At 34.6% G+C, this 17091-nt stretch overlaps 1 protein-coding gene across 4 annotated transcripts in view; it reads right to left on the bottom strand.

Moving 5' to 3' along the window:
* LOC117317564 (dystonin-like) overlaps window positions 1–17091 on the bottom strand; it is a 67585-nt gene that overhangs the window by 47366 nt on the left and 3128 nt on the right. Inside the window, exons 2-4 of one of the 4 annotated variants that reach the window (XM_033872391.1) lie at window positions 14394–14558; window positions 13926–14099; window positions 12440–12523 (exon numbers count right to left, since the gene is read on the bottom strand). In XM_033872391.1, the coding sequence (XP_033728282.1) occupies window positions 12440–12523; window positions 13926–14099; window positions 14394–14558 (423 nt within the window). Of the gene's footprint in view, window positions 1–1176; window positions 1330–3014; window positions 3186–8851; window positions 9054–12439; window positions 12524–13925; window positions 14100–14393; window positions 14559–17091 lie in introns of those variants that run through there. The other 3 variants (XM_033872394.1, XM_033872392.1, XM_033872393.1) reach the window with 3 other exon arrangements.

The following is a 17091-nucleotide window of genomic DNA, read 5'->3' as shown; positions in this document are numbered from 1 at the left end:
TCACGTGACGTATGTTAATTAGTGTTGGCGGTTCGCATTATTGTAGATATTAGAGGACTACTGAGAGACGATGTGACCTATACTAATACAGTCCCATTTACAAGCACTCGTCTATTTCATCATACCCTCCGGATTCACACATAGCTCCCATACTTTATTAACATCTTGATTAAAAACTTTACGACATTAGCGAGTTCAATTATCGTAGTCTCTATATACATGAAGGGGCTTGCGTATTCCCCTTAATTATAAACTGTAAACGCGTTGCTTTTAGTTTAAAAGTTTGAGATATTGTCACCTCGAAGTATTGATATGGTGTTATTTAAAATGTCTATACATGTTTTATCACTTAACCGCCTTGTTATACTAGAACAAAAACGCGCCATCTACACCCACGAATGCAAAACGCATGGCAGATCATGAGTTTTACTACAGACGACGGTATATTTCAGGAATGTCAATCAATTTTTCAAACTATTCATGCTTATCTGTGTATCATACCTTTACCAGATATATATTTTTATATAATAATATCTATATATGTTATTATCTTATTTTAAATTATATGGGCCGGAACAACGACATATCACATTGTCATATTAGGTTGTTTGTATCAGTGTGTGGTATCTATAAATAACACTAACATAGCTTACTCTCTTTGACATGGTATTCCTTTTCAAGCGACAGAAAAAGATCTGACTCCTCGATAATAATGACTACGAGTTTAACAAAACGTTTCTTTTGTGTCGTATTGAATGTTTAATAGAACATCACCTGGCATTGACAGCGTGTTTTCTCTCCTTTAAATGAAAGCGGCTATTAAAAAGGCCGGTACATTGTAAAATATTATTCAACATGATTTGTTATTGCAATTCAACTAGCTTACAAAATGAGAATGATATTACCTGTTATATCGAATCGTATGTAAACAATTCCTGATGAACAGGAGTATAAACTTCGTGAGCATACCTGAACATACATACCATATTGTAAGCATACATACTGCTTTATAAACATTATAAACTTCCTATCTTTCCATCATGATAAAATCCAGACCAGTGAATGTTCTAAGTAAACATTTAGGGTACTAACAAATGTATGTAAACATATGTAAACATCATCAACATACAATTAACAATACTGAGACTATCACTCGGTAACACAAACAAGTCTTACATCGAGGATGTTATCGAAGGCATCCAAGTGTTTCCGAGTACACAGAGTAACGGGACGATTGGACATGTCAACCCCCATCCAGCGTCCGTGCTCAAGACAGACGTTCTCATCTTTACAGGTAACACAATACTCCGTCATGACAGTTCCAGGACAAACCACACGCCATTACAGCGTATCCCAGATCACATTAGAAATCCAAGCGCGTGTAATGGTTCAGTGCGACCTAACCAAGTGCGACAACCATATGACTGACGCCATGGCGACGTTTTTGTGAAAAACGAATTAAAGTATTATCCAATAAAATATTAACAAACATCGATCATTTCCAGGTACAACATATCCATAGGTGTACCCTCAAACTAGATATAGAGTAGGACGACGCATGCTCAAGGACCTAGAACATCCTAGCGTGTTATAGACTGTAATATACGCCAGTATCCACCTTTATGACAATACACAGTAAATGGTAGTCAATAAATCCAGGGAACAAAACCAAGAGTAGTCCACCGTGAATATCGAACACCAACTTAATGTTCTGAATAAATCGTGTTTGACGTCCAAAAAAACACGTTCAGTACAAATCTACCGAGCCAGCGTTTATCAGTTTATACCCATGTGTGTTTAGGAATGAGGATAGGAAATCGATGCCATTGAAGGGTAGACTAGCCAGGGATATAACAACTATGTACAGCGTCAAATCTCCGATAACACCGAGCTTGATTGTAAATATCAATTTGAAAGCCAGATCATACAGCCTATTGTTGTAGTATCAATTACCTCCCTTTTTGACACACATTATATTAGCATTATTCATAGCAGTTCAATGTTGCAGAGTTTACCATATCACAAAGGCCTTATTCAAATTAGTTTTCAATATAAATAGGTATGCTACTAAAGCTTTAAATGTAATCTTAGATCTGATGAATTTTATATACATGCATAAGTATTTTTTTTTTCTGTTATCTTTATCAAGAAAAAAATGTTCAGATCAATAGTCACAAGAAAAATCAAAATCTGAGCTTTTAAGTTCGGTTGTGCTGTTTTAGAAAGACAATTTATAATAAGATAGGTTAAAATAGGAAAGCGTTTAAAATGATAGTAATATTTTAGATGTCATTGAGTGCAATCGCATTTAGGAAGCCCAAAGATAAGGTTTCAATATTTAGACGACCTTAAGTCATAGTTCATCGAGATGAAAAGCTGCAACATACGACTTGTGTGTACGGGAAATATAAGACTTATACAGACTACGAAAAAGACTTAGCAGCTAATACAGAAAACAACCAAGGACAGACGATACAGTGAAATGTAATTAAGCAACACGTCATGTTTTATAGAGTATTTGAGGTAGAAAATAAGAAATAAGAGAAAATAAAATAAATAAAAGGGTGTAGTAACATAAGCCAGTAAAGGGTAGGGAAAGACCAGCGGAAAACGGAAGAGGAACTAGCTTCAATAGACATCGGTAGGGACGTTGCAGGAATAGGAACAGAATATATAAATATAGAAAGGATACAAATTGGTCACAGAAACTTTGAAACGGCAACAAGAGTCGTCAGAAGACAACATAGCTCGCCGAGTGGGTTGTAATTCAAAATAAGCTTCCAAAAGGAAGGTCAAAAGTCATGATCAAAGTCAGTAGGGCATCAAATGCAGTACCATTAGAAAGATCTTTTCACAAGAAAGACTAAGGTCAAATATAAAAGCCCTATCCTGTACGGTTAACATACATTGATGAAGTTTGATTTTTTTAGTAGGTAAACGGCTACATAAAAACTCAACTTATCTGTCCACGGTCGACGGTAATACTCACCAGAACTTGCACAGATTATACTTACGTTGTTATGCCAGACAAATGAATCCTGATGTGAGTGAGTGCAAAAGTCTATTTGATTGGAATCAGAAGCCCAAATATCAGATTGGTTCACACTTTTAACATTATCCAGATCAATAAACTCATCCGAGAATATCTGCTCAGAGTACGGTCCAGCCATATTTACGGTACATCCAGAGGGTTGCCGAAAGATAGTTGGGTATCCAACGTGTCGTGATGAATCAGTGTTTCATTGCTTAAGCGTTTGAAATCAACTAAACGAGTAATGAAGACACAGACACAACCTAAATCACACCTTGGTCACCGAATACTACAGTAGTTCCGTTTATGTGAATATTACAACATAGTTCAGTGTCGTCTATACCTATACTAGAAGCATTATGTATACTCCATTTTCTCACTGTAGAGAAGATTTAGATACAAGGTTTTCAATATTGCCTCAAACATCAACAACATTCCTGTGAACTATAGAGGGCCTTGCTTGTAACATAGCAACACATGTACACCCTGTATTCATATTTGCAAATCTCGTAAAAACACGTTTGTATCTCACACTGACCATCGTTTGGTACCTCTTGGCTAACCTACAACATGAACATTCTTTAACACTTGTCGATTATACACGTCTGCGTATAACAGTGATGCTATGTGATAAGCGAATACCTACATCATATGAAACAGGTAAGTCAGGGCTGAATCGTTGTCAAGGCAAATACCCATATGATATACAAAGCAGGTAAATCGGGGATGAACTCGTACAGAACGTTTTGATGTATCACCCGATTTAACTGTTTTTGTACAATTTCCTCTTTCCTGAATGTATTTCCTTTCAATCTGTATAAAGTTTATTTAATTTTACTGCCTAGGGGACCGTGGAGAATGTCATGCGCTGTTTCATATAATTGTCCAATTTTGCAGACACTACACCTGCTCTCATAACAAGTACGTATGTTATACCACAATTTCACCCACTGATGATTAAACGTCCTATGTATGAACACCACCAGTCTGTATATGACATATCCAGAAACATCGTACGTATTATAAGTGGTTATCCACATCCATCCTTTCCACTTAATCATCCAACTCCTTCAGGAATTCACAATGTATAAAATATACCACAAATTCATCCATTGATAGTCAAAGTGTGTATGTATGAAGGCCACCGTCTGTATACGAGAAGCAGAATCCACAAACACTGTGTATGAGTGATCATCCACATGTAACCTTCCACAAATTCATCCAATGGAAGTATACAGACACCTTCAAGAAGTTCGCTGACGTTGTCCTTTATGTGCTTCGGTATGTAACATCAGTTAAGGTAGCTATTTATGCCATCCATGTTTTGGATCCCACTAACATTCATGTGAAGTCATCACTGTTTAGCTGTTATTCCAGCAGATTTCCATAATGGTTGCAACTTCGTCTTCTGAATGTAAGTAACCACATGTCACTATGTCGTAATGTCGTATAGAGTTTAGAATTTCATTGATTACCGTCCCATTTTCATGATTCATTATTTGTTGGAATGTTCGTTAGTATGAATTTGTTCGCATACACAATAGATACAAGGTAAATGAATATCAATATATCAACAATTATACAGAATTTGTTGAATATTCGTTCGATCGAACTTGTACTCTCCCACAATTAGGTTCACCACTGTTGAATCTGAACTTTCCACTGAATGTCTTTATATCTGTTTTAGAGGCTGATTTTCTTTTCATCACATATCCTACAAAGTTAAGACAATTCTAAATTTTGTTTCCAGACCTGGCTTACCAGGCGAGTCCCAAGGCATGATTTGTATACAAGTCTGTGCTCCAATTCCATGCAATGTCATCGTGTTTACTATAAAGGTAAAACCTAGTTATACAAGCATTTCATTCACACGGCAAAGAGACGAAAGAACTTTAGATTAATCCTCTATTGATTGACGTAAAGGAGTCGTATTACTGATATGATAACGCAAAGTATGTGTAAAGAGAAAGTAGACCGTGTCATGATTAGGCGGCGAGTTGCATAGTGCCTTGATCTGGTATCACCAAATACAGGGTAGGAAGGCAAACGAACTAATCGATAATAATATATGATCATTGTTTGGAAAGATAAGCTCCAAAGCGTGACGAAATAATAGCTCCGAGGATTAAAGAAAAGACACAGAAACTAGTCGCCACTACAGTTGAATTTTGTAGACGACACAGTAAAACTAATTTGACTAAAAAAAACTAATAAGATATGACTAATAATGAATTAAACTGCGACAGAAAGTCATTCCGTTCATCTAAAACTTCAAAAAAACAACAACATTATTCCAAAAGTGTTTAAAGCCAGAAGGGCAGTTGTATAAATAATGATTTAATAAATTTGGTATTTGAATACTATTATTACTAAGTACGTATATATATTTTGAATTGGTGCCACTTTTCATAAGGTTTGAGCGCGTTATACAGTTACATTTGTATTCTGTTCCCGACAGCTTAAACTATATATATGTATATAGAAAGATACCACATTTCTCTGTTATCTTGACCTGAATACATTCGATCTTCAACCTATATCAAGTGACAAATGCCGACACAGAAGGCAAAAGGTGGTCAAAAACCAAGTTTCCCATAATGGAACCCCAGACGAGTTACGTTGTATAATACAAAAGACAGAACAATGACAACTTAAAAGTACAAATCCTTTTTAGACTAAGTTATAAATACATAGCTAACATATAATCTAGACTGTAAATGTACTGGGTTTTGATTAACTATATAGAAAATAAATATAAATATAGTTGTTAGATTAGATTTATCAAACACGTATTTTGATGAAGATTTTATTTATATGATAGCAGAAGTAAAATCTAAAAAAAATCCCTCTAAAACACTTAGTATCTTTAATACACAACTCATATTAACCCAAAGGTAAAATGCGTTCAAACTTTTAATCCGTTAATTCTTAAGAAAATTACAAGGCAATGTATATCATATATTACAAGCCGTCCTGGTATGTGGAAACGCTATAATCTTGTTAGACATGTACACATTGTATACGTGGATTACGGAGAGTAAGTAAACTAGATTAGGAACGCCACCACACCAAACAAGTGTAATCAATGCCTTTCTTATACTACAGGCCATTAATATACCTGGTGATTGCAATATGTTTACGCTAATATTGTCCGAGTCTATCACTTCCTTAGATATCGACATAAATCAAATATTGTTTGGCACGTGACATGATATAGGTACGTTTAAATCATGGGTATGATTCATAAATCGGAAATGTGCTCTAATTAATTAAAATGATACTTAATGTTCACGGAAACTAATTACTTATTACAAGTAGGTTTTAAAATTCTACATATAACTATACATATATAAACACATATATTTGAGATTTAAAAACTCTATGAAATAATTTTAAAATAACATGAAAGTACAAAAGGATTATATACCGAATGAAGAATACCAAGTAACAGCTACTAAAACCGTTTTATAATGTTCATAACAACAGCTATAAATATAGGTATGGTTGATAAACTTGGATGAAAATAATAATATCAACCTATAGACTCATTAATTGTTGTTATTTTTCTGCACCACATGTTGCATCCGTGATGAGACTTTAGGAAGTCAGCGCCTAGTTTTAATCCGCTAAAGCGTTCGGGAACAAGCTACATAAACAAACCCTTTAAAAATGTAAATAAATTTAACCGGGTTTACGAAATCAATTCTCTATGTATAATGTACATGTTTATGCAAAATGTCAACACTCCGACCAATTTTCCCACCTTTTAATTATGAAGGGACCAGCAAAGTTTCCACACGCTATATATCTTGTAACGTTTGTAAGTTGAAAACTAATACAATTCTATATTTTGTAAATAATTAAATACAAACACTTTAACTCAAGCAGATGTCGATAATACAATAACTGTTCCTTCATCTTATTTCGCTCTCGTTGAACAACAACAAATAAAAAACGTTTTTACATCTTTGAGATAATTCCGCTTCATTTTGAAGGTTTTGTGGATTTGTAGGTTTTGTAGGTTTTGAGGTGTATAATTTTTGTGTGTTTTCTAGATTTTGTTAGTTTTGTAGATCTTGTAGGTTTTGTTGGTTTTACTTATCCGATTATGTAGAATAATGAGTAATACGTTTTTGATTGTTTTTTGCAAAGCATTAACAACATTATACTAAATCACCTTAATATGAATATAAACGGATTTTAGGTAAGCGTAAAATGTCTTTATGACAATACCCTCTCATGTGTAGATTTCACGTTGATCAGGACCGCCGATTTCAACGAGGCGTTATGATGTAATAAGACCACGCCTCTCCATATAACGGGAGGCATTGTACTTCCGGTCGCGATACTGGCGAGCTTGCCATGTGATACACTTTACAGGTGAATAGGTAATTTGGGGTCCCGAAATAATAGGGACCGGAATATAAAGCATGTGATGAAGTAAGCGATACCATTACTGGTAGCTAATTATAGGCTACGGACAATCAGGTGTTGTCCAGAAAAACTGACCCCTGTCCATAACAAAGAATCCATTGTAAGTAGGATCACGGTGTGGCCGAACGAAAGACTTAATGGCCTATGTCGTGCTTACTGTACTTTTCTACTACCTATTCCATTGAACAGAATTTACAGATACACGTCAAACATTTTCTGATTATGCAATGTCTGAACTAAGACATTCATTTCCCCAATATGCTGCTTCTTTTAAGAATAAGTCAGGGAACCTCACTGATCCATACAGAAGACATCACAATTCCACCATACATAAAATATATATGGTAGTTTGTCGCTACAATTCCAATTGTGACATCCAGAGTTACGTCACTTCAGTTGTTTCACATGAAATTATATAATTATATCAAAGCACGTCTGATAGGGACATCCGTGTGGTATCAACAACATCTACTTGTACTGCTCAAATAGATCAATATTCATCCTGTTTGTCACTTCGTCCTGTTGGTCAGGAAGTCCTGTTGTTATTTTGTCTTAATGGTAACTTTGTCCTGCTGTTCACTTTGTCTTGTTGCCCATGACGTCCGTCTGGTCTGAGCGTCCTGTTTGTCACTTTGTCCTGCTGGTCAGGTTGTCCTATTGGTAGTTTCGCCCTAATGGTAATTTCGTCCTGTTTGCCAGTATGTCCTATTGATATTTCGTCTTAATGGTAACTTTGTCCTGCTGTCTACTTTGTCTTGTTGGCCATGACGTCCGTCTGGTCTGAGCCTCCTGCTCGTCCCTTCGTCCTGTCTGGCAGTCATGTTTACTACAGTTCCGTTAATGACGCGACACATTTTAAGTGGTACCTACAGAGACACGACACTGGCAGGTGTCCGATCTATATATGTCTATTGTATATCCTGCATCATTGTCTTTGATATGTATCCAATCAGTTAAATGTATTCATCGTCCACGTTAACATTCAGTTTGCTATGTATATATGTAACATTACTACCAAAACATTGCACAAGAATATATATACATAGTTTCAACTATAGACATAGCATGTATGGTAACTACTATTATTTTCTATTTACTTCAATCTCCTCGAGAAACATGAAAATCTATTCTAAAGGTGTACGCATACAGATTCTTCCACAACGGTAATTATAATTGTTAACCTATAATTATATACCTATTGGCTAAATCGAAAAACCTTTATCCTGTAACTAGATTTAAATATGTTCAAAACAAAATTTCTTGTTTTGTAACAGGTACACAAAACGGCTTCATACCGAAATCAATTAGTGCAAGATAATTGTTACCTGACGTGTTGGATAGTACTTTTAACATTACCCAGCTCCAACCCCCGAATATGAAACTTACCGCAAAGATATTCTCTAGACTTTCAAAGTCAGATTTACAAGCCGCCATCTTTCCAGTGACCCGACCTTTCTATGAAGCTAACATCCAATCGAATCATATGTTACAACGTACCATTCACAATTTTATCACTCTCGTTTGTTTATATGCATGCTTGTGTCAGTGTCTGAGAAAACATTTTACAGCCGGTACTGAAACTATCCACACACACAGGCACAGGACACTCCAATCAATGGATTAAATAGCTATTACTACAATACTTATCACAGGGAACGGCTCGGCTCCAAAACATTTTGTAAGACCGAGTAAGCATTAAGTGGGACAATAACACACACGACTTGCTGTTCCAACCCTTTGATAGCCCAAAAAGATTTTACCAATCCCATAATATCTAATCATTATCAACTAAGAAAACTGAAATTCGTTAGATCACAATTTGTCAAACGAAAATTGTTGATATGTTGAGCTATTGCAGATAACGTAGTGGTAGTGTCTGCAATTCTGTTTACATACAGGTAAGCTAACCAGAATACAGTTTACGGTCTCATGTTGTTACGGCGAGTATTGTGCGTGTGTACAAAGCAGGACTATACCAGGTAAACACATAAAGGTATGTATACAAAAATAGAGTTCAGTGACTTAAAGCATTGCAAACTTAATGAATGTTTACAATAGTTTTCAACTTATTATTTTTCTACATTTTAGTACTGTATCAAAATTAATGGATTCGGTATTTAATTATGTCATTTTTTCTGAGCATATATAACAAGTTTATGACAAATTTTTAATATTTGCAGTGATAATTTATATCTAAAATGAACCATTTAGGGTATGGCAAAATAACCAAACTTATCCTCTTACACGCCGTATCATAGAAAGGAACATTGTATGATGGAAAAAACACTGTAATACACACTCAATGTTTGAAACATATATCCTGTATTTATGTAAAGTGAGTGTGTTGCCTCCCCAATACTATAGGGGGTTTACTTGTACACAGGTAGGTTTTATGGTAAGTGTTTGACAAAATCACACTTGTACTGAGCGATATCATGGTAGAGCTTCACGTTACAATAAGGATGTACATAATTACGGTACGTATTTTCGTTGATATGCTTTCCGAACTATTTATAGGGTATATAATTACGCTGTGAGATAAATGATACTGTAACAACATAACGTATATTTAATCATCAAAGAAACTTAAATACATGTATCGGTATGATATAAATAATATCTTCTTGAAATAATACGATTTAAATAATAACGATTAAATAGATATCTACTCAATATTTTCATTTTGAAGTCATTGGCCATCATTTGCCATATCATACCAGTAAGCAAAAAAAATAAACCCAATGGAAAATGTGTAATTTTTGTTTGATGTTATTTGTTTGAGTTGTCTTATATTTGATAATAGAATTTAAATAATAATTATTAAATATCTACTTAATATTTTTAATATATATTTTAACAAAACTGATAAAGGCACGATTGTTCAATATATTTGCTACACAATAGATTATCACAACGCGTTCCTCTACAACGTACATATTATATGTTTAATAGTGAAATTTACCTGTATATACTGTTTTACATTTTCGTTATATTTGATGTGTGTGAGATATAAGATTATATTTTTACCCTTTGTATTAAGAGTATAGTATACACTACCTCAAACTCTATAAGTATATCTTGTGTTACAGATGTATAGCCATTCATCTGTGACATGTATTAAGAATTACTGACAAATTACACCAAGGATTGTTTTTAGAATTACCTGCCTTATCTACTGTAATATCAATTATATAAATAATATCAACAAATACAATTATTTTTATTGTTTTTTTTTAATTCAATCCACAATGTCTGAATTGAACTTTTAACGTAGGTGCTACATTTGTAACAAAAAAACGTATTTTACTGACAATACATGTAATATATATGAAACACATCAGTATAACTTCACCTGACACTTTATATTTTTTAAAGAATTTTAATTCTATCAAACTTGACCAATAATGGTACTAAAAACTACCAAACGAGTGTAATTAATTACATTGTTTTGTGATGGTTAAGAAATAAATTTACTTAAAATGCATAATGTTTAATACATGGGATACATAAATACTTCGATGTTTTTTTTTTATTATTTTCTTTTCTCATAACACAAGGTCAATTTTGTTCCGGCAATTAAATTGTGTATATAGTTTGATGATGTACGGCTTAGATAGTAAAGGGTTAACACCTGCATACATATCAGATTGATATCTGGAGCGTCACACGATAAACAACTCTAACAGACTAGTGCCGTTAGATATGAGGAGTCGCCTACGATTGTCTTTACCCACATGTCAGGATCACAAATCATTACTTTATCTTAATATCGAAGCGGGGAAATATTGTCTCGTTCACGATATCAAACGCTAAATAGTAATGACAGACATTTGAATTTTTAAATGGTTTATCACCGCTGGTTTGTATTATCAGATCCAATATAACAATGTAAGACTTCAATTTCTTCACACATACGACAGGACGGAGTGTGCATTTTGTTTTTTCAGAGTGTTCAGAGTGCGTTGTGTAGATATTATCGATAATAGTGATTCATTAGAACATACTTATGCTAAATGGACAGAAGGAATGTTAGTAAAATAATGACGAAATTTTATTTGGGTCAAGAATCGTTCCGCTTATTATAATTATATCATTTAGTGGATGTAAAAGGAATTAGTTAAATCTTAATTATCATAAATAAAATTCTAAGTCGTTAATTTCAAAAGTTTTCATTTAATATAAACAACACATCTATGTTATGTTAATCATGTGATGGCGTGTGGTACTTTAATAATATTGATTCTGATATTGATACAAACGATCGTGTATGAATTTCGAGTGACTTTTGTAGTATTTGATAATACGCTAATTATAGATACAGTTACTGTGTTGAGACTCTAAACTCACTTCATTCCGTACAATAATCTGGCAAAGCACAAAAACAACCACATCCGAGAACAATAGGTCAATAAGTGCAATAGGATTTGGGGTCATTTCCTGATGCCACGATAACGGTAGCGTATATCTACCGATTGTGCACACGTCACACACGTAGTCATCCGGGCACTGATTCCTGATCATGGTCTTATAAAAGCGTTCTCAGCTTAATGCTACCTTCAACCAAGTTCTTAAAATTAATATTTTTCAATTTGAATTGTAAAACAAGACATTTCATATAATTTTTAATCGAAGACTAATTTTCTTAAAACAATAATTCTATTGAAGAATATGGAAGTCTATATTTCGGAGAATCCAACTTTGATTCATCATTAAGGTTATAAAAAGAAGCTATACAATTGCAAAGCTAACACCCGGAGATACCGAATTCCAAATCGGAACTGTACTGTGTATAGCAGGAGGGTAATCCTGGCTATAATTGTGATTTAAAGCGCTATCTGTACAATGGTATTCATCGCCATGAATTTAATGATACGGACATGATGATTTAATCATCCAAACTTAAGGTAAACACTGAAAAGAAAACTACATATTAAGAACAACAAATAATAATAATAAAACAAAACTTGTTATTACCTGCGATCCGTCTCTGAAGCTGTCGGCCATCTTAAATGTTTGCATCATTTCCACTTCCTTTTCTTGTAATTCCTCCACAAAGTCCTGAAAAGTTCGTTGAAATACACATCATTGACATGTCAGGATGACATCAAAAAGTTTAAATTACAACTGCAAATATCATAAGTAATGTAATTTGAGAAGAGTTCAAATGAAAATACAAAATTTGCTTAGTCTAAGCTTTCACACATTTTTCAAAAGAAGAGATTCATCTCAGTCTTTACTTGTTTTTAGTTGTATCTGGAATCAGTTTAAAAAAAAAAACTGTTTTGAAGCTAAAGGGACAGGTATGTCGGATGGTTGCCAACATTCTGAACAATAATGGAAGGATAAAGAAGCTATTCAGGTGTGAAGACTGGAGTTGGTACATTGTTCTTCCCCACCTTTACACATCAACCAAAAGACAAAGATAATCAGTACAAAAGGACAATCAATTGCCGTCATTACGTGATATGGACCGTAAAATCATGTGATCACGTGATCATCTGGGGACATCAGTAGACAGGTGTGGATATGAGTACCAATTGGCCTCCTTATACCGTGACACAACAAACAAACAGCAACAGAAAAAAATGTCGTAAGTGTACAACTAAGATTAACTGACACACATTTCTGTCTATTACCGTTACACAGTATCATTTATATACACTGTAAACAAACATTGATGTACTTGTACGCAGAGAAGAGATAAATATGTAAAGAAAGATATCACAGTTGAACCTCTATAAACCGAACATGCATGGGACATGTATATTTGTTCGGTTTACAGAGGGTTCGGTTTGGAGAAGTTGATCAAAATGACCTGTCGAATTCCGGATATAATTGGTCGGACGATGTTTTATTAGAATGTACCCGATTAAAAACCGGCACGTACGTACGTAGACAATTTGGTTTGTCGTGAATAATATGAATATTGTGAAAGTCAATCAATGTATATAGCAATAATGATGATTGCACTCATTTCTTCAAAACGAACTTAATGTTAATTATGCGTTTAGAAATCTTCCAAAATATGACGCATTTGTAAAATTATATATATATATATGTAAGTGTTTTTAAGAAGTAAACAGGTAACTTTTAATTATCATTTCGGTTAGTTTATGTCACAAATGCAAGTGTGTCAGGTTTCACATTTAGGATACTCCAAAGGTGTGCACACAGTTTCAGCACTTACACGGCTTTATCAGATATGGATTCAGATGATATATAACGAAGTTGACATCTTAACAAAGTAAGGTACTAACTTAAGAAATTAGATCCAACAAATAGTATACATGTTCACGATGCGACGAGGTCTCTATCAATTCTATAAAAAAAAACTGTATATCTTATTCGACTATCCCTCTAGGTGAGTCAAAGAGAATTTATGCTCTGTCGACTCGATGGGAATCATTCTTATTTATTGGGTTTCCAACAATATTGATTACATCTGTAATTATTGCCCTACCTTGTATTCTCTGTGTTGCACTTCCGGATCTTCACGTGATGATTGTAGGTCCTGAGATTTCTCAATTGCAGTATCGAGCCATTGGTCAAGGTCTTGGAGAGAATTGTAGAAATCCTCCAGATCATCCGCCATCTTCCCCAGTCTTGTGCACCGACTTCTAGTCTCTCCAAATGCCTTTTGCACCACAAACAGTCATATAAAATAATTCTCAGTTCTACCGTTCAATATTCAAATGGAAGTTAAGAGACTTTATCTTTCAAACTGATTATAACATAAAGCATGCACAGTAACTCCAAATGCAACGCAATTGAAAGTACTGAATTTGATCACAGAAATATCAATTATTTATTCTACACTTGTTAAAAATATCAAATGAAAAAAAAAATCATTTGAATCATTTGTAATACAATCAATGCAGAATATGTACAATAAGTTGCTGAATATGAACTGTCTCGCACTCTGACTTACCGCGTCGAAGCGCATCTTGAGATCTGATACATTGAAGCGCAGCTTCTGCAGCTGTTGGGCGCCATCTTCCTTCATCTGAGATTTGTTGTTTTCGATCAACTCATCAGACTGCTTTATAGATGACGTCACTTCCGGTTCATGCTTTTCGACCTCTACTTTCAGAGCCTACAATCACAATACACTCATCGTGTTCAGTTGCATATCATGTTAAGCAAAAACGAGAACAGTTGATAAATATAGTTTCATGCTTTTGAAAATATTCCAATTGTGATCAAACGATCTGTTTACAAGATACACAGCAATGCACAAAGACTGGGGTCATTATGTTTGAGTGGAGACTGAATATGGTTTCCCTATATATATTACACTAGTCCTCTGAATACAGCAAGTTAGAACTACTCCAGGGTATACATAGGTATAGTAGTAGTACCACAAGGATAATTCTGCTGTAAAAACACCAGCCTATCGATAATGGTGACTGATTAAACATCACATTAAAAGAGCAAGTAAAAAAGCGGAAACGCTTGACATAAAAACTTCGTCGTCTGAAGAAAACAGCTACAGAAGTATTGCTGGAAACACTTTCATTCCCAGTGGCCTAATTTTCACTTATATCGTTACAAAGTGGCATTACACTTTTGAAATCCATTGTTTTTGAAAATATTATCTCTAATGTTTAATAGCTCATGACAATCCGTTGGCTGTAGTCAGTGATGATTTACGATAAAAATACGTTTGATATATATTTTACGATATGTAGCAACCAAAGACTACTTACATATGACCCCTGGTGAGGTCAATTCTCAGGCTTATTACATAGTCCGCTACATTAATCACTTAACTCGCTTATGCTCTTCTGAGTATGAAACTGCACATTATTATTAAAATCCCATTGTAGAATTTTATATCCATTAGCAAACACCTATATCGGTAATAGTCATAGTGTAAGCGTAGACAAAACTGCTGAAATCTTGAACTAAACAAGTGCACCAACGTTGAAAACACCCGTATTTACATCCTGAAAACGTTCGAAAACTTGTATCCTTTCCAGTAGATGACCAATCACAATAACTCGGATAGTAAAGTAGAATTGTAAGAAGAGCGTCACGTCATTCATTACAAGAGCTCGCTACTACTGATGACACAGTTTACTAGCGTCCATGGAAAATGCATCAACAAAGATATCACATCACTGGGTACGTACCAGGTGTGTAATCTATTGTTACTCCGTAAGTAAATAACCTTCTTTATTAAAACTCTATTGTTCCTTATACGTTTAGCTTTCTTGTGTATTTCCTAGCCGACTGGGTATAGGATAACAAAGAAGGCTGGTTCTCCGAACGTCTTAGCAGCCGCATAAAAGCCACACGAGGGCTAGAAAAAACTCATAAAGCGTCTAAGTACACAATCATCAATAATATAAACATGATATGGTATCTGCAGCATCGAAGACGATATAAAGCGATGGAAGGTCTGTGGTCGGGTGGTCGGATACCCTCGGGTGCTGTGTAAGGGTGATAAAGAAGAATTTCTCGCGTGTTACAGTATATACTGGGTTTAATGACTGGTCGATTTTACACTTAATATTGTCAATAAACTTGTATATCTAGCTGTGACTGCTATAACACAGCTTCAACTAGTCACGGAGTCAACAACTTGAAATAGTTATCTATAATAACTTTGCATATGATAGCTTCTTTCACTGAAAGCGTTCAATTCAAATATAACCTTACCAAATACTCAACTGATATAAGATTAAATAGGTCTAAAGCATAAAACTTATTTATTAGTGAACTTTCGATGATACTGAAGGTAGATGTTTCACATAAGCTAACCAAGCTGTACAATTGGGCAGGTACACAAGTGGAAGTGTATGACCTCGTTAAGGTGAAACTGTGTGATGAAGCTGAAACGTCTATGGTCCGTAGTTAACCAGCCGATGAGATTGGTTCAAAAAGGCCAAATACACCACAGTTTGGTGTTGGACGCTACACAAATAAATTCGGTGGAAATGCCTAACAGACATCACCAACTTATCACGGTATGTAATAATGAGGTCAACCATGATCGAAAGGCCTCAAATGATTTGAGAGAAAATATAGACCTTGAAAACTTCAAACATTTGTCAACGATTCTCTCAAAAATGTGTCAAAAGATACTTATTTAGAAGAAGATACTTAAATAGCCGCCATATGGATTATCTTGGTAAGTTCGTCAAATATTCATACTCAGAAAGCGTACTTCTTGATGTTGTACCAGAAATATTGTTACAACGAAATGTCACCTGACGGAGAACAGACGAGATGAACAGATATAAAAAACCTTTTACATAGAAACAATTAAGTAATTAAGCAGAAAAGACAAAACCTTTAGCGAAACACACATAGACAATATCATAGGCAGTCCAAGGCCGAACCTTTATCATCAAATACTAGGTTAAGAGATGTTTTGACTGTTAGCCGGAATGTTATATATAATTATCACACGCCCTATAACAGTAATCGGGATGTTTGTACTGTGACGTCACGTTACAACACCATATATAACGCAAACAAGACAGAAAACATCGGATCATAAAGTCAATACTAAAAACCTTCAAAAGGAATCAACACTCTAAACAATAAAACAACAAAAAAGCCGGAGTTCAGAGATATATTTGTCAATACAACCTCTAACCGACACAAAAACAAAACAAACA

This window comes from Pecten maximus, chromosome 19, assembly GCF_902652985.1.
Source record: "Pecten maximus chromosome 19, xPecMax1.1, whole genome shotgun sequence".
Classification (NCBI taxonomy): Eukaryota; Metazoa; Mollusca; class Bivalvia; order Pectinida; family Pectinidae; genus Pecten; species Pecten maximus.
Note: the sequence above shows the minus strand (reverse complement) of the source record. Positions and strands in the feature narration are given on the sequence as shown.